At 44.4% G+C, this 15,454-nt stretch overlaps 1 protein-coding gene across 1 annotated transcript in view; it reads left to right on the top strand.

Annotated features, from left to right (window-relative positions):
* The window catches only part of LOC142579877 (MAM and LDL-receptor class A domain-containing protein 1-like), a 276,708-nt gene that overhangs the window by 138,145 nt on the left and 123,109 nt on the right, over window positions 1-15,454 (top strand). Inside the window, exons 29-34 of the mRNA XM_075690514.1 lie at window positions 615-726; window positions 4,194-4,290; window positions 4,506-4,556; window positions 8,843-8,923; window positions 12,759-12,970; window positions 14,872-14,965. Coding sequence (XP_075546629.1) covers window positions 615-726; window positions 4,194-4,290; window positions 4,506-4,556; window positions 8,843-8,923; window positions 12,759-12,970; window positions 14,872-14,965 — 647 coding nt within the window. The remainder of the gene's footprint in view (window positions 1-614; window positions 727-4,193; window positions 4,291-4,505; window positions 4,557-8,842; window positions 8,924-12,758; window positions 12,971-14,871; window positions 14,966-15,454) is intronic.

Here is a 15,454-nt window from a genome sequence, read left to right as displayed (position 1 = left end):
CTCGTGGGTGCGTACAGTTTTAAAATTCAAGCAATGTTTTATTTCATGAGCTCTCGCACATGCTACGACTAGAATTGCCCATGGGTCCCTCCACCGTTTTCACAATTCTTGTTGTTTCATTGTTTCATTTTGCCATTGGTAATATATTAGACTAACAAACTAGCGTTAGTTTAAGTTATTGGGCTCTTCTGTGCTTTAAATGTTGTTGTAATATTGATTTTCTTGCTTTATTTAAAAATTTTAAAATTCAGTGGGTAGGTAACTTCTTACCTCGGCAATGTTATATATTTATGTTTAAGGTACTCTTAAATAAAGAAATGTATTATTTTCCCGTTGTCTCTAGGAAAAGTGAGAAGACGTTCTGACTAATGTTGATTGCTCGGCCCGACTTGGTTGCTGGCATTATGATACATGGTTACAGCGCTAGAGAGCTCGATGACATAAAGACGAGCTACACAGGACGGGCGCCGGGTCCTGCTCAGCTTGTTTTTATGTCATGGTATTCTCTAGCGCTGTAGCCATGTATTATACTAAACAGACGTTTGGAGCTCAGCCGCACCTCCCGCATTCGCGATGTGTGCTGAACGGTGATCTTATTGGACACCGTTCTACAGGTACACAAAAGAGACGGCATTTCGGGACCCGCTGCTTTCAGTGCGCACAGATGATGAAGGCAATTGGTGGAATGCGCGCTCGGTCACCGTCTCGGCGAAAACCTACTGGGCCGTGAGTTTTCTCTCTCTCTTGTACTTTACTGCTCAGTGGCTATGGTGTTGGGCTGCTGAGCACGAGGTCGCGGGATCGAATCCCGGCCACGGCGGCCGCATTTCGATGGGGGCGAAATGCGAAAACACCCGTGTGCTTAGATTTAGGTGCACGTTAAAGAACCCCAGGTGGTCAAAATTTCCGGAGTCCTCCACTACGGCGTGCCTCATAATCAGGAAGTGGTTTTGGCACATAAAACCCCAAATATTATTATTATTATTATTGTACTTTACTGAAGCTTCTGAAAGAACGCACAAGTGGACTTAATGGGACGTTTGCCAAAAGCTCATTTTTCATTGCCTTGATAGTGCTTGCAAACACACACACACACACACACACACACACACACACACACACACACACACACACACACACACACACACACACACACACACACATATATATATATGTATATATATATATATATATATATATATTGCTAATGGCGGTGTGGAATGTTGTCTGATGACCTTACGCACCGTAGAGTTAAAATGCACAGTGAGTTACAAGAGTGTTCATTTTTTAAGGCATTGCGTGTGACGCGCTTGTGGAACAATGTTTAATGGAACAGCAATACGTGCACTCAGCGCCCACGTTATTGTACGTATTATCCAAACTACTTCGCAAATATTCTCTGGCAAATTGCCGCGCCTTACGCACTAGTTGGTTTGAGCAAGCTTGTCCCAAAAAATGTGCCCTGTGGTTGTAACTAAAGAATAAGTGAAATATGGTATAAATTCATAATTAGTGAATTACATGATTATTACATTAGTGATTACATGAATCATTAGTGATTATTACAAGGACGTTCACATATGAAATGAATTTTTTAAGCACTACTCCCGAGTCACAGAACATTTGCTGCATTATGTCTAGCAGTGAGCGGAATTGTTCACTCGTGATGTTGGCATGCAAGCCATAAAGTACATTTCAATATTCGTCCCGCTACTTGGAAGCAGAATTCTCTCGTAAGAGCGCAAAGTGCGTTTTTTTTTTCCAAGATGCATGTGTGTGCTTGCAAAGGCACACCATACCATGGTGTGTACCATGCGTGCGTGTTTATCTGGAAAACATATATTTAAGCCATGGAGTTTACAGCGTAATTGAGCCCCTTCAGGTGAATTACTAAAGAGGCCGACGTTACATGCCTCACAAATTACAATGTGGAGGTGGATTTTTAAAAAACGTTCACAAGTTAACTAGCGTTTTAAGTTTTTTAGGTCCATCTTAAGTTCGTATTGCTAACTTAACTATAAGTAGGGTAGCCATGTCTGCTCAGATAAGTGTCACTTTCTGTAGCCGTTGACAACCTAAGAATTACAAGAAAGCTCCACCCATAAAAATGCAGTACACCTGCACTTAACCTTTGCAAGAGAACTTAACCAGCTGGAGTCCGCCCACAGCCTAATTACTGATGGTCGGCTAATGTAAATGTAGGCTAATTAGAAAATAAAAGCTAGTGGTTCCAAGATACAATATTACCTTTGGCTGAGCAGTGACATCAGGATCTCCTGTAAAATATGACTTCGTTTCTTCCGCAAACTGTAGACGTAAAGACCAATCTGTAAAGTGAAAAGTGTTGCTTCGAAAATCTGAAACCGCTTGACTACACGTAAATAAGCGAATCTAATTGGCTGGCGCATCTATGCAAATTTTGTTTTAGTGGGACAGTGTACAAATAAGCTTTTAATTCTTAGGTTGTTACCGACTATAGATATGCATCCAAAATCTTCGAGAAAATGCATTTGCGTCACATCTAAGATTATCCGGAGCTGCTTGACACACTTTTCTGGTAAGCTGTTAATGGGAACGTTAATGTTTTTCAAAGCGTACTTGTAAGGGGCCCTGGAGACACTTTCTAAATGATAATGAAAATGCCTAAGTGTTGAAGTGATTTACCTGACGAATCTACTGCCACAAATATTGTTTATTGGCCTTCAAGTTTCAAATTAGCAGTAGCTTAAGGTGGGCTCCGCATTGCCGCGCGCCTTCCTCTCCTCATTCGTTGCCGCTAGTGCACGCGAATAGGGGGGGAGGGGGAGCAGCGAGAATAGGGAGGCGGCACCAACCCCGACGCCCCTACCCAGAATTACGTCGGTCGCGCTTCAAACTGTTGAATGTTTTCTTTGTTTTGTTCGTTATTCTTCTTTACGGTGTGCTGGCCACTACTTCGGATTGGGGAGTGGGCATTGCTCGCTCGTACTCGTCCAGGCCACAGATTTATTTTATTTTTTTGGCGTAGTTGGCCCATTGGTCACGACTCTTGGAACGGGCTGACGAGCCACGCTGGGCCAACTACGCTTGCTTCAACAATGGGCGACCGTTCGCTGTGTTGTCTGCACTTGAACATCCATGAACCCCGTATTTGTCCGCCTGTATAGACCAGATGACAGCTGAGATGAGTTTTGATCCCAAATTGCGCTTGGAGTAAGCGTCCTCGAATCCGCTCCGTCAGTTGGGCGCGCAAGCATTACGTTTGCCGCCATTGGGCCGTCTTGAGGAACTCGATAGAGCGTTCTGTTGCTACTTATGACATCCTTACAGCGTGCAACTCCTCAATAGTACTATTGCTTGCCAGAGATATCGACAAATTCAAACATCAACGAGAGCGTTGGCCAGCACATAAGTGGCAAGGAATAGAGGTGGAACCGCAGTACACAACTGTATGGAGGACACTCAGCTTTCGTGTAGCGAATTTCGCAGTGCTCACGCAAGAAGTGAAAGCAAAATCACGAAGCTGCAAGAGCCCGAATAATCAGCGATTACCGAAACCGCCGATGGCCATCGTGCTTACGGCACTGATCGCAATAGAGGAGAAAACAGAGCCTTTAGCAGACGATCGTCAATGGAGACAGGAAGTTCGAAAGTTAAGTCGTCTTTCGTTCCTTTTCATATCGCACAGGTATTTCATTATTAATTCATCGAACTCAAAATTAGCGGTAATAGTATAACAGATCATAAGGTACGCATTCGTTTCACGTTTTCTTATACCAGTTTCCCTGCGCGCCACCTTATCAGCGCAACCTGATATCTCACAATTCAGGTGAGGGTGTTGTAATCACGAAATCTGCCCAATAACACATAGGAGCTGCTTGGCTCTCTTTCGCCAGTTTGTTATGGTGTGGCTGACGTCATAGCGAAGAGTAGAGTAAGCGATCCATTATACGAGATTGTCAACTGGGTGGTAGTATTTGACTCACATGTTCACGGTAGTCTCACCTAAAGCTCGGGAACGGTTCATTACCATTGCCACAAGGTAGCCTAAAGAGAATAATTAAAACTATATTCAGTGAATCAACGTCCACCTATGCAGGTATTCAATCTCTTTAAACTCAAAATGCGGTATTTCCCGCAAGCGCTTTTTTTAAAGCTCGGTTCAAACTAAAACGGAAGCGATACTTCCCAACAGCCCGCTCTTTCATGCGCAGCTTGTCTTCGAAGTCGTGGCCCCCGCTGGTGAAAAGCGTCAGTCTGGTGTCATGGTCGACACCATCGAATACGCGGACGGCGAATGCCCACCTTACAGTGAGTAAATTTTAAGGATATCTCATTACTTGTTTAAACATTTATTTTCGTACAACCTTTTTGAAGCTTTAAAGATTTAAACTTTTTTTTTAGATTTACGTACTTGCGAAGAAAGCATGGTGTTTTCGTTTACGAGCTCCAGCCCCAGAGGCTCCGAGTCGATATTTCTAAAAATATCAACGAAGTTTTCAGCCACCCTGTATTACCTTTTGCAGATTTGTGCACATTCGAAGATGAGTGCCTCCCGTGGATAATTCCGGCGAAAGGCAAGTCAACGTTTCGGCAAAAAAAATCACCTAATGTACATCTTTGTTCTCATGCAACAACCCCAATTCGCTCCCTCCAGTCACTAAAAAAAGCTATTTACCTAGTGGTATTTGTGTAGCAGTTCTTGGGAGAAATACAAAGAAAATTTCGACATTAGCCACCCTCCCGGATATCTAAGTCAATGCGAAGCATTTCCCTCCTGCACATGGCGCCAACACCAAACAACGTCCTCCACGGGAAACGCTCGCTTGAAGACCGCCACATTCGCGGGTCGCAATGCCGTGACGGCACACGATCAGAACCACAGGCGGTCGCATACACTACACATCGCAAGAAATTTGTCTTCGACAAAGCGCTCTTTAAAGTACGCGTCTGTGCAGAGCCTTCGCACTCTTTCACTCATCTTCCTCTTGAAACGTTAAGGGCCCATTGAGGTACCTGCAAGTATAGAGGTACCAAGGTCAGCTTAACCAAGCCACGTTTATTTGTGAAGTGCACACGTGCACCCGCGAGTGGGGCAAGCAGAGGAGGCGCCCAGCGAGTAGCGGCGTGCGAGCGCCGAGCCAATAGCGGCCAACGAGCGCGCGTACGGGAGTGCTTGTGCAACGGCGACAAACTCAGTGACCTTGGTGAGCCTCGCGTTTGTGGGCTCCGGCTAGACAAAGCAATGCTTTGCATTTAAAAAAAATTGAATTAGAACCCTGCCCTTCCAGAAACAGTGGTGCACGCGAAGCCTGTCCAACCCTAGGGGAGGGGAGACGCACTAAAGAGGTTGTTGGTGGATGAGAAAGGGTAGATTCGCCTGGCGAGCACGTTCACGGGCCCGGTCCCACTGCCATTCCTTCAACGCAGCCTGCTGTTCGGCATAACCAATCAAACGAGGCCTCCCCATACGACTGCCGAGACACATTAAAGAGACATAGTTCTTTTGAGCAAAGAAAATGGCGATAAACGACGCTCGCAGAGCGAGTAAGGAGGAGAACCTCTCAAGCAGCTCTGGGTGCGGAGGGTTTCCGGCCACCAGCTGCGGGTGTGTAGGAGTTGGTTTTTAGCCTACGACGACAGCCACACCGACGGGGCGAGTCAGGCAATACAAGCTTCGCTTGAAAAAAATCAATCGTTGAGAGCATAAAGCTTTCCAAAGGGAATCGATCGGCTACCTAAACGCTCTCAGTACATTTTAGCAACCACACACGCACGCAGCGCTCTAGAGGGTACATACGTAGCGAAGCGCGCGGCCACGAAGCAGCTGTATTTGGCCGGATGCAAAAATAGTGAGGTGAATTGTTCATTGGCACGCACGGGAGCAGGTCGCGTAGAGTTAAATGAATGAATGAATGAATGAATGAACTTTATTCCCCTTTTAAGTGAGGGGAGGGGCTGGGGGGACAGAGGGATGTCTAAGTACTCCAGTCTCAGCAGGCGTCCGTCCCCACATTATGTGGCTAGACGTCGGTCTACCAGTCGTGGTAGGCCTCCGCTACTTCCTCAGCCCACCTCAGGACTCGGTCCTGCAGGGTGGGCCCGCAGCTGCGCAGGGCAGTCTCCCGCAGCTCCTCGCTACTAATGAATGGTTTGAGCGTGCGGGAGGGAGTCTTGATGGGGCATTGCCACATGATATGGGAGAGATCGACTATCGAGACAGGGCAAGCGCGACATTTGGGTGTCGGGTATGTGGCGGGAAAGAATAAGTGCAAAGTGCGCGGGGTAAGAAAAGTGCGAGTTTGTAGTTGGCGCCACAGAATTTCTCTCTGGCGCATTTTAGGCACAGAGAGAGGTGGATACATTAGGCGATGGTATCTGTAATGTGTGAAAATTTCATAGAATATGACGAGTGGGCCTTTGTTGGCGTGTTGTTGGGAGTCATTGGGTTCTAGAGTTAGGCCTAAAATTGCGGCCACTCGGTCCGTGAATCCTCGAGCAGCGCCATGAGCCATGTCGTTGCCTTGGAGTCCTTGATGTGCTGGAGTCCAGACGAGAGCGACGTCGTTTTCTGGTGGGCGAGCGACCAGTACAGAGTGCGCGAAGTTGTTAATGTAGCCGTTACTGAAGTTCCGGATTGCAGTCTTAGAGTCACTAATGATGACGTCGCTATCGGGTAGCCCCATGCGAGTGCAATGCCGGCCTCTTCCGCGTCACCCGCCGAGGTGTTCTTGACTAATGCTGAACAAACAATGTTGCCCTGGTTGTCTACGACCGCTAGAGCATAACGATATCTAGTGGTATAGGCTGCAGCGTCCACATAGTAGACTCCTTCCGCCTGTCCATAGCTGTGTTGTAGCGCCTTGGCTCGAAGTTTCTGGCGTTTGCCGTGAAATTCGGGGTGCATGTTTCTGGGTAGGGCCTGGATGTGGTATTGGCCGTGTATGTTCGGAGGAAGTTGATGTCGCTTGCTCTCGTTGAATGGTGGAGAATGATGAAGTTGTCTCAGTATCTCACGCCTAGATTCAGTGGTGGTGAGTCTGTGGTATCGCGATGACAGATGGGCTTCGGTTAATTCTTGAAGGGCATTTGGCGTGGCTGTGGCCATCACCCTTTGTGTAGATGCTCTAATTGGAACAACAGCAGCGACTTTTTGTATCTTGCGGATCAAGCAATTCACAGTATCCTCTTCCTGCCGAGAGAGCGAGAGAGCGTAGAGTTAATGTATATGCTCAAACCTATACAGTAACTCTATGATCGCGTGCTGCTTGGCACCGCCATTCGCCAGCTTCAAAGCTTTGGAAGACGCTTAAGCTTGGCTTTTAAGAGCGGAACACGACAGCATTTAAAGATCCCTGATTACTTCTCCCGCTTCCAGACAACTGCAACCTATGTAACCATACTGTTTTCCGGGAAACCCTGGCGGCGAACGCTATGCACGAAGGCGAGCTTTATGATAGAAACGCAGCCTCGTGTATGCGCCGTTCTTCGGTTATTGTTTCGGACTTTTAATATTTCAGTTTAAGAAGATTTAACTTAAAACTCATGCGCTGCCGGTGTTTTCTTTCGTGACATTTCCTGCTTGCCTGTGATTCCCAAAATTCCGAGGCACAACTTTCTAAAGAATGAAACACAAGGTATGAGCAATTTTAGTTGTAGAAAAGGAACTTCAGTGCCGTACAGATACGCAGGGCAACTTTTCCTCATAGGACCCCCGATGCTGGACACGGACACCAGATTTTCTGCGACATGGGGCCGTTAACGCTATCCTCTTAAAAACTGCTGTAAAAAACTGACGCGCCTTGCTTTGTACAGAAATGTCTTGTAAATTGTGCTCTCATGCGCCAGCGGGAACACCCGAGAAAGCCACCAGAGGCAGCAAAAATCGCAATGAGTCCGCAGCGCCTGGAAATTAGCGGGCGAGCGCAACACACCGAGTGGGATCGTGCGTGTTAGGAACTGCTGTGGTCACTTACAGCAATAAAGAAAGCGGTTAGACATTGAAAAATATGCTTTCGCTAAAGCAGGCTTGTTATTTTTTAAGACTAGTAGGGGGTAAATAACATTTAAAATGTGGAACGTAATGAACCACTTTCAAATGCTATGGCAGAAAGGTTGCTTAGATTATCGGAAAAGAAAGCTGCTATAAAGTAAGAATTTCGGCTGGTTGATACATGCTGCTTAAAAAACCAGTAGTAGCACAAGATACATGGCATAAGGAGGAAGCGGACAACATTTTTGATAATTAGTGCTTTGTCAGTCTCCTTATGTCCCGTGTCTTGCGCTGTTACATTTTCCTGTATGCAATATGCACCTACCAGCCCAAATTCGTGGTCCATAACAGTTCTTTAGTCCTACAGCTGAACTACTGTGTAAAAATTTACTCTAGATCTTCCACCGCCCTGGTCCCCCTTTTCTGAACTACCGCGATGCATTGCCTGAAGCCACAATTTTTGTTTATCGATCTATAATGCGTAGCCATCTGCGTGCGTAACATTCCAACGTAGTTAGTACTACGACAGCCGACTTACCTGATCAAGCACGGAAATGAAAACCTGATGTGATAGGGTTGATAGCCTTGTGTTTTGTACCTGGAAAGGGGTACATTATTCGTTCAATAGGTATCATTGCGGCTGCAACACATTGTAGGCATTCTCAAGAAGTAAAACCCAATCCCTTCGCCATAGCAGAGGAATATTACGAGCTCTGGCAAGCTCTGCAACCTTTTCCGCGTCAACTACTTTTCTCTAGTGCATGGTTGATGTTCTGCTTGGAACATCTGCGCAAGCGGTCATCAGCAATGATGTTTATTTTTAACTAGTGTATTTCGAACACTCCTTATTTGCTTCTGATCTCCCAACAGGCGAAGAGTCAAGGTTCGAGGTTGAACGGGCAGGATCCTTCAGTAAGCTGTCTAAAGATCACACAACATCTACCGAAGAAGGTGAGACCCCTTAAACCTTATATTTCACGTCGATTTTAATCCCTATCAGTAATTACTAAGGAAGAGATTACGTAACATATGTAGCCCGGATATGATGACAGATGCAAGCGAAACGTAGACAAAGGGGATTTATTCTGATTGTTGGTGCGAACTTTCAGAAACTTGTCTCTAGTTTAAAACGGGCCTTTGTGTCGTCACAGTTGGGAAAAAAGAAACATGGAATACGTTTCGAATACCACAAAAGTGACATGAAAATCAAATACAATATGCAATGTTCATTTGGCAACGCGCCATGCTATGTTGCATCTTCACCTCCATACTTGTACAAAGAAAAGAAAACTACGAGAAGAAGGCTACTTTGTCCACGTTGACGTAGATGCTTCTTCTGGCAAGTAACAATGATTGGATAACATTGATTGGAAACAAAAGATATGATTTTCAACTTGGTAACAACCAGTCAGCAACATGCGCCGGATTGAGAAGTGATTATGTCATTGAGCTGGTCTGGTCTGAGCAGGATATAGACCTGCGGCTATACAAATACATTCTAACATATGTATATATAGCGGAGCTAGGAATGCGAATAGGGCTAAATCAGTGCACTGATGCTGACAAACTAAAACGGAAAATAAAAGCTCTTGCCGCGAATGGACACCAGCGGCGTTTTTTCGCCTAGATATTACGTAAGAGGGACCAATTGGAGCAGAAATTATTGCCACCGGTCAGCTCACAAAAAAGAGCAAGATTAGCATAATATAGCTGTCGAAACTATACACCGCATTGGACGCGCAACGTATCAGAAGGCATATTTCACTGTGATGCCGACTCAATGATTGCTTGAACATGTCATTACCAACAGAATTATTATATCGAGATAGCGTCCATATGAATGGTCCATACTTTTAACAAGCAACAGGGCTCTCAACGGGAGACCGAACAAGAGAGAAGAAGCAGCACATCGCTTATTGCCCAAAAGAACTTGATGCCTCTTGTGTCTGTGCACAAAAATGTTGAAAATTTTTTAAGCGGGTCTATAACAGCAGACTTAAGTAACCATGGGTGTATTCACGCTCCGAAAATATTTTGGAAAGTAACATGCCAGTCTAATTGTCCATGAACGCGTCTTCTAAAACACGGAACGCGATTTTTTTAAAAAATTGGCTTCACTCATTCTAAGATGAAACCAACTTCACTTCAGAGGCTGACAGATTATCAAGCGTGTGTGTTATTTTCAACAGCGCAAATTTTACGTCGTTCAAAAACGAAACTTCTTTGCTGGTCGCATACAGTTTCGCTGAGCTTTATTTTTGAATAAGAATTATTTAGGAAAAGATCCTTTTCAAGTGGTGGGCCTAATTGAGTTGGCTCAATTAAAAAACTGAATTTTATGGACGCGAAAGCAGTAGTGTTCACACTGATGTATGTAAACCTAGAGCATTTGATATATTCGAGACTTATTTGCTGTGTGAGGCCGCACATTTTCCTACATCGTGCATTTCACGCACACAGAAGGCTGATCTAACACCTACCTGCGAACTAGAACGGGGTTGACAAAAGGCGGCTGGAGGAGCGGCTATTAAATGTATCGCAGATGATCTCAGTACACGCTTCAAGAAGTCCGGTAAGAGCGGACGGTAATATTTTCCGTGCCTTGTAGTTTGGAATAAGAAAAATTATTGGCCTAAAATACCACTCAGAAGATTACCAAATCGGAGGACTGATTAGTTCACTAGGAACGAACATTGATTATTGGTAAAGAGCTTTTGCTTAGACATTGGCAGCGTATGAAGTGCAGCACAATTTATTGCAGCAGTATTGTTGCAATTCTGCACATAAAAATAAATAAATAGCACAAAATAAAGGAAGCAATAATTATTAAACCAATCGTGCCCGGGATGGCTTACAGACGACTGAATCGCTTTCTGTTCTACCAAGCTGTGAGCGTTGTCTTTATGTCTAGCACTCTCCACACTTCCAAATTATGACGGACTAAATGACACGCATATTGATTTTAGGGTTCCTTAAGTCTTCTCCAAGGCGATGCTCAGGTGAAAAAGTGGATTGGCAAGCAGTCTCACACGGCTACCCAACACTCTTTTTCTCTCTTGAAAGTAACACCAGGCTCGCCAGCCTGTCTAATCTAGAAAAAGAAATGACGAAAAACAAGCGAGAACTAGGCACAACGCACCGGATCAAGCATGTCTATTTCATGAAAACTGCAGACGAGTGCCACAAAAAGTTTTAATCAAGCTTCTTCATAATTTTATAAGAGCGTAAAAGACGATTTACCATCTTAAAAACACTTTTTACTGTCAGGGTCGTTTTACCGCGTGAGTTGGCGTCGTTTCCAGCATAAGCCGACTAGTCCGGCAACAACTAATCATAAGTTCGTGACGTGGGCCAGTGTCCTCTAACATCACCTGATTCAACAGCTCCTGCTTCGTGAAGCACGCGATGTCTAGACCGTGCGACGAAGAGCGATAAAGGTGACAGGAGGTCATGTCAGCCATGTGTAATACATATGGCGCAACATATCCAAGTTGAACTAGGGCGCTATAACGTAAAACTATTCCAAACTTTTCTATTCCAATTCTGCTATCAGGCCTCTACGATTGGTCAAAAACTTTTTTCGACCACCCCCACTTCACCCGTCTGTCACGCGACGTCACGAAAACCGCGATAGGTCCCCATCTGATATGATGTGTACACACTGATTATGCATGATTTGACAGAAAAAAGAAAAACACTTATTTCTGATTCGACCCCTTTTCGCCATTAGCCCTCGGCTATTGGTAAAGAGCTTTAGGGCTGCGCCCACTTCACCTGCCTGTCACGCGACGTCAAAAAACCGCACAAACTCACCGCGTCAAAGTGACGTGTACGCGATAAAGATGCATTAATATGCCGAACAAAACTGAATTTTCTTCGGAATAGCCGCAGGCTGCCCCGTTCCGAAAGAAATAAAAGATGGCTGCCGCCGATCGCTGAGACGCTGGCTACTCGCACCTGCCGGAGAGCATGGGTGTATTTGCGCACAATAAAACTTCTTGCGTCGCCATGTAACGTTTTCAAGCACTTTCGGCACGTTTACCCCCTCATTCTGCCAACTCTTCTTTGCTGAGGGTCAGTTTTAGCGTCATTCTTAAGCTTCCGTTGCATGCCGCCGGGAAAGCCGACCAATCGCAGACGCTGGCACCACCCTCTTCATCCGGTTGTCAATTTTCAGTGCACTGGTTCTGCCGCAGCGGATCCCTCTCCACTTGAGCGTTCTCCTCGCCTCTTGTCAGCCAATTATATACGACAAGCCGCTCAGTGTAGGCAATGTTATTCGTTTTACAAGCAACAAAGCAAACAAGCAAACAAGTTTCTAGCAAACAAAAGGGACCTGCTATGAATGAGGAGAGTGTTTTATTGGTCTGTACAGACAACCCTGTGGGTGACCGCCTGGTGCTCGCGTCGGTGGTTACGCAAATTTGACGTCAGGAGATTGGAATAGAAACATATTGGAATAGTTTTACGTTATAGGGCCCCTAGTAATGTCATCCACCTTGTAAACTTTTAGAATTTGTGGAAAGTGAGGCGGCATGAGAGAAAGTATCTCAACTGCAATAGTAAAAATAAAATAATTGCATTTAAATTTGGTCGTATATATATATATATATATATATATATATATATATATATATATATATATATATATGGTACTGCACCGTATTCGTGACGGACGCCCTTAGCAAAATATAAAAATTAATACAGAACGTTTGTCCAATTCGCACACTTAAGTAATTATGTTACCCCATTCACGCAGTGCCATGCTGTCATATCTCGTTGGCAGGTTACTATCTCCTCTACAGAAGCCCCGGTATCAAGGGCAACCGGACATCGTTGGAACTGCGCGAGCCGTCACGCTACCTAGGTTCATGTATATCCCTATGGTACTACCTGCCTTCTGTACCGAATGGAGTCAGTTTATTGCTACACTCAGAAAGCGTCACCGATGGAACCAGCACCTGGAACCAGAAGCGGTTTCGCTTGTCTCGTGCAAGAGTAAGTGATATTGAATATTTATAGTGCGATGATTAAAGTGTGTGTGAGGTTGCTTTTTTTGTTAGCCTTTTCTTTTTGCAAATGGGTAGAGATAAAAATTAGCCTTATGCTCATGCTATTGCAAGCGCGGGATGATATGGCGACGACGGAATAAAACACACAAACAACGCCAATCAGTAAGTTCACTAATTAAGGTAAGCATTGAATCACCTTCATTACAATCAGTGATAAAAGAAAGAGTACCAAAAAAAAAAAAGAACAATACATTCACTAAAATGGCGCTGGCTGTATACAGAACGGGGGTGCTTCCCCTTGTGGCTATCTTTAGGGAGCTTAATTTACATCGTTCGAGCGTTTCTGCAGTTGTGCCGGCTTTCTCTCTTCCAGTGTTTGCTGTCTCGGTAAAACCAGTTACCTTTGCACAGGTAGCTGTTATCTGCACTTAACTCATTTGGACGTTTTCCGAATCATCGGCATCGTCGGAGGGGCGCGGTGTGTGGGTTCAGCCTTTATTAGGACGCACGTTAATGGCACATACATATATAGTGCTTTGGAGAAACACTAGGTTTCGTGACATCGGCGTATTTACTTAAATGTCTCTTGTCTTTAAAGATTAACCTCACCAATTTCCTTACAACGTCCACACAGAAGTACATCAAAGAGAAATATTGCGGTGAGCTAAATGGTTAGAACAACCGTATGAAATGCCAAATAATTGAGTTTCGATAAGAGCGGGGGCTTGGTAAGCTACAAAAGACTCGTGAAATGGAAAATGGGCCGGACGTTTCCCGCGAATGTGGCTCCACGTGGTGTCATATATTTCGACAGCGCCAACCCAGCGCTACATGTCTGCCTGTTAGTGAACATATTTTACATTGCGTTCAGAACGCAGGCAATCGCTTAATCTCCCAGTCTGCTGTAACGTCACCTGTTTAAAAGCATGTCCAACGGTTAAAAAAGTAAAATTAGCGACATCGCACTGAGGCCGCAAGCGCCGTACCTCTTAAATATTTTAAAACGAACGTTTCACCTTTCCTTCGTTATTATTCAAACTTCTTGCGGAAAATAAATGTAAATAATGCCTTTAACGACCACTCGCCATTATTCGTTGATTTATTGCTTGTTTTTATACATTACAATTTGCGCTGCGCTAGAATCCTTTACTCAAGGAATGCGAATGCGTAGACGACCACTAACTCTTATCAGTAGCATCGTGAAATCTGCGCAAATGAATCGCACTAGTGCCATTAGGTTGTATGTTTAAAGGTTTTGCACAACCTTTAAACATGTACTGCAACGATTAAACATGTACTTTTAACATGTACTGCAAAGTGTAAGCTTTCTGGGCCCACTAGGGTTGAATTAAAATTTGGCACGCTTGTGTTATAAACTTTCGTAATCGTGATCAACGACATGCATAACATTGGTGTTGTGAAGGGCTTTTAGACCGCGAGAAACGTTGTTTTCACCATCTGTTTCACTGGACTCTGAAATAGTATATTCCTTATGACTGATAAGTTAAAAAAATAGCGTAGCTATTCCTCTGCCTTACTCTTTCTTTATCCTGTTCATATTAGCGGCATGAAATTCTGCTTGTCATTGCATGTCAGGGTTAGAGAAAGGGGGCACTAGAAATTAACACAGCATGACTGTAGGTACTTACTAATTGCAAACCTTTTACGTTATTGTAATGATCTGACTTCCCAGCTGATGATTGTGGAGACTGAACGTTCCGATGACCATGATCATAATTGCCATAGGCCAAAAATTCAGTTCGGCCGCCTTTTGTTGCAGGCACATTCACGTGCTATATTGTAACACTTAAATATCAATAAATATATCTATGCGGGTTGCAACTTCGTTGTTCTCCCTGCTATATATATATTTTTTCTTTTTTCCAGCAAGTTCCCATTGAGGCGATCGCTGGAAGTAACGCCGATGGATTTGTTGCAATCGACGACTTGCTAATTGATAATACCGACTGCAACGACCAAAGTAAGTGCCGCCTGCGCTACGACATTCTGCCAGAAAATTGAAACTCAAGGCAATGGCAGAGGTTTTATTGTTCTTTTTTGATAGCTATATTGTGTTCGTTTAGCTTCTACAGTAATCAGGAAACTACGAGTTTTTTGCAAGACAACCTTTTGAATGAATTTCTAGGGTGTACTTTATTTCGTTGCTTCAGCAATTTCGAGCGCAAATAAGCAGATAGAAATTTCATCTGAGAGAACAGTGGCTCAAAACAATAGGTAACTTTGAATGCCCGCCATTGACATCGTCCCCTCGTTTGAAAGTTAGTAAGTAATTTGCGTCGCAACGGCATATAGATTAGTAAAACCCGGAAACATCAGCAGAAATGACGAATGAAAACATCCGACACTTCATTCAGAGAATTCTTTTTTAATTTGGCGCTCGCATTAGTAGGAGGATGTAATACGTAGCTATTCCTGGCGTACGTACAATCTGACTAGAGGGGCCTATCAC

The sequence above is a fragment of the Dermacentor variabilis genome, chromosome 4 (assembly GCF_050947875.1).
Source record: "Dermacentor variabilis isolate Ectoservices chromosome 4, ASM5094787v1, whole genome shotgun sequence".
Lineage (NCBI taxonomy): Eukaryota > Metazoa > Arthropoda > Arachnida > Ixodida > Ixodidae > Dermacentor > Dermacentor variabilis.
The sequence above is the reverse complement of the archived record's forward strand: the minus strand, read 5'-3'. Positions and strand labels throughout refer to the sequence as shown.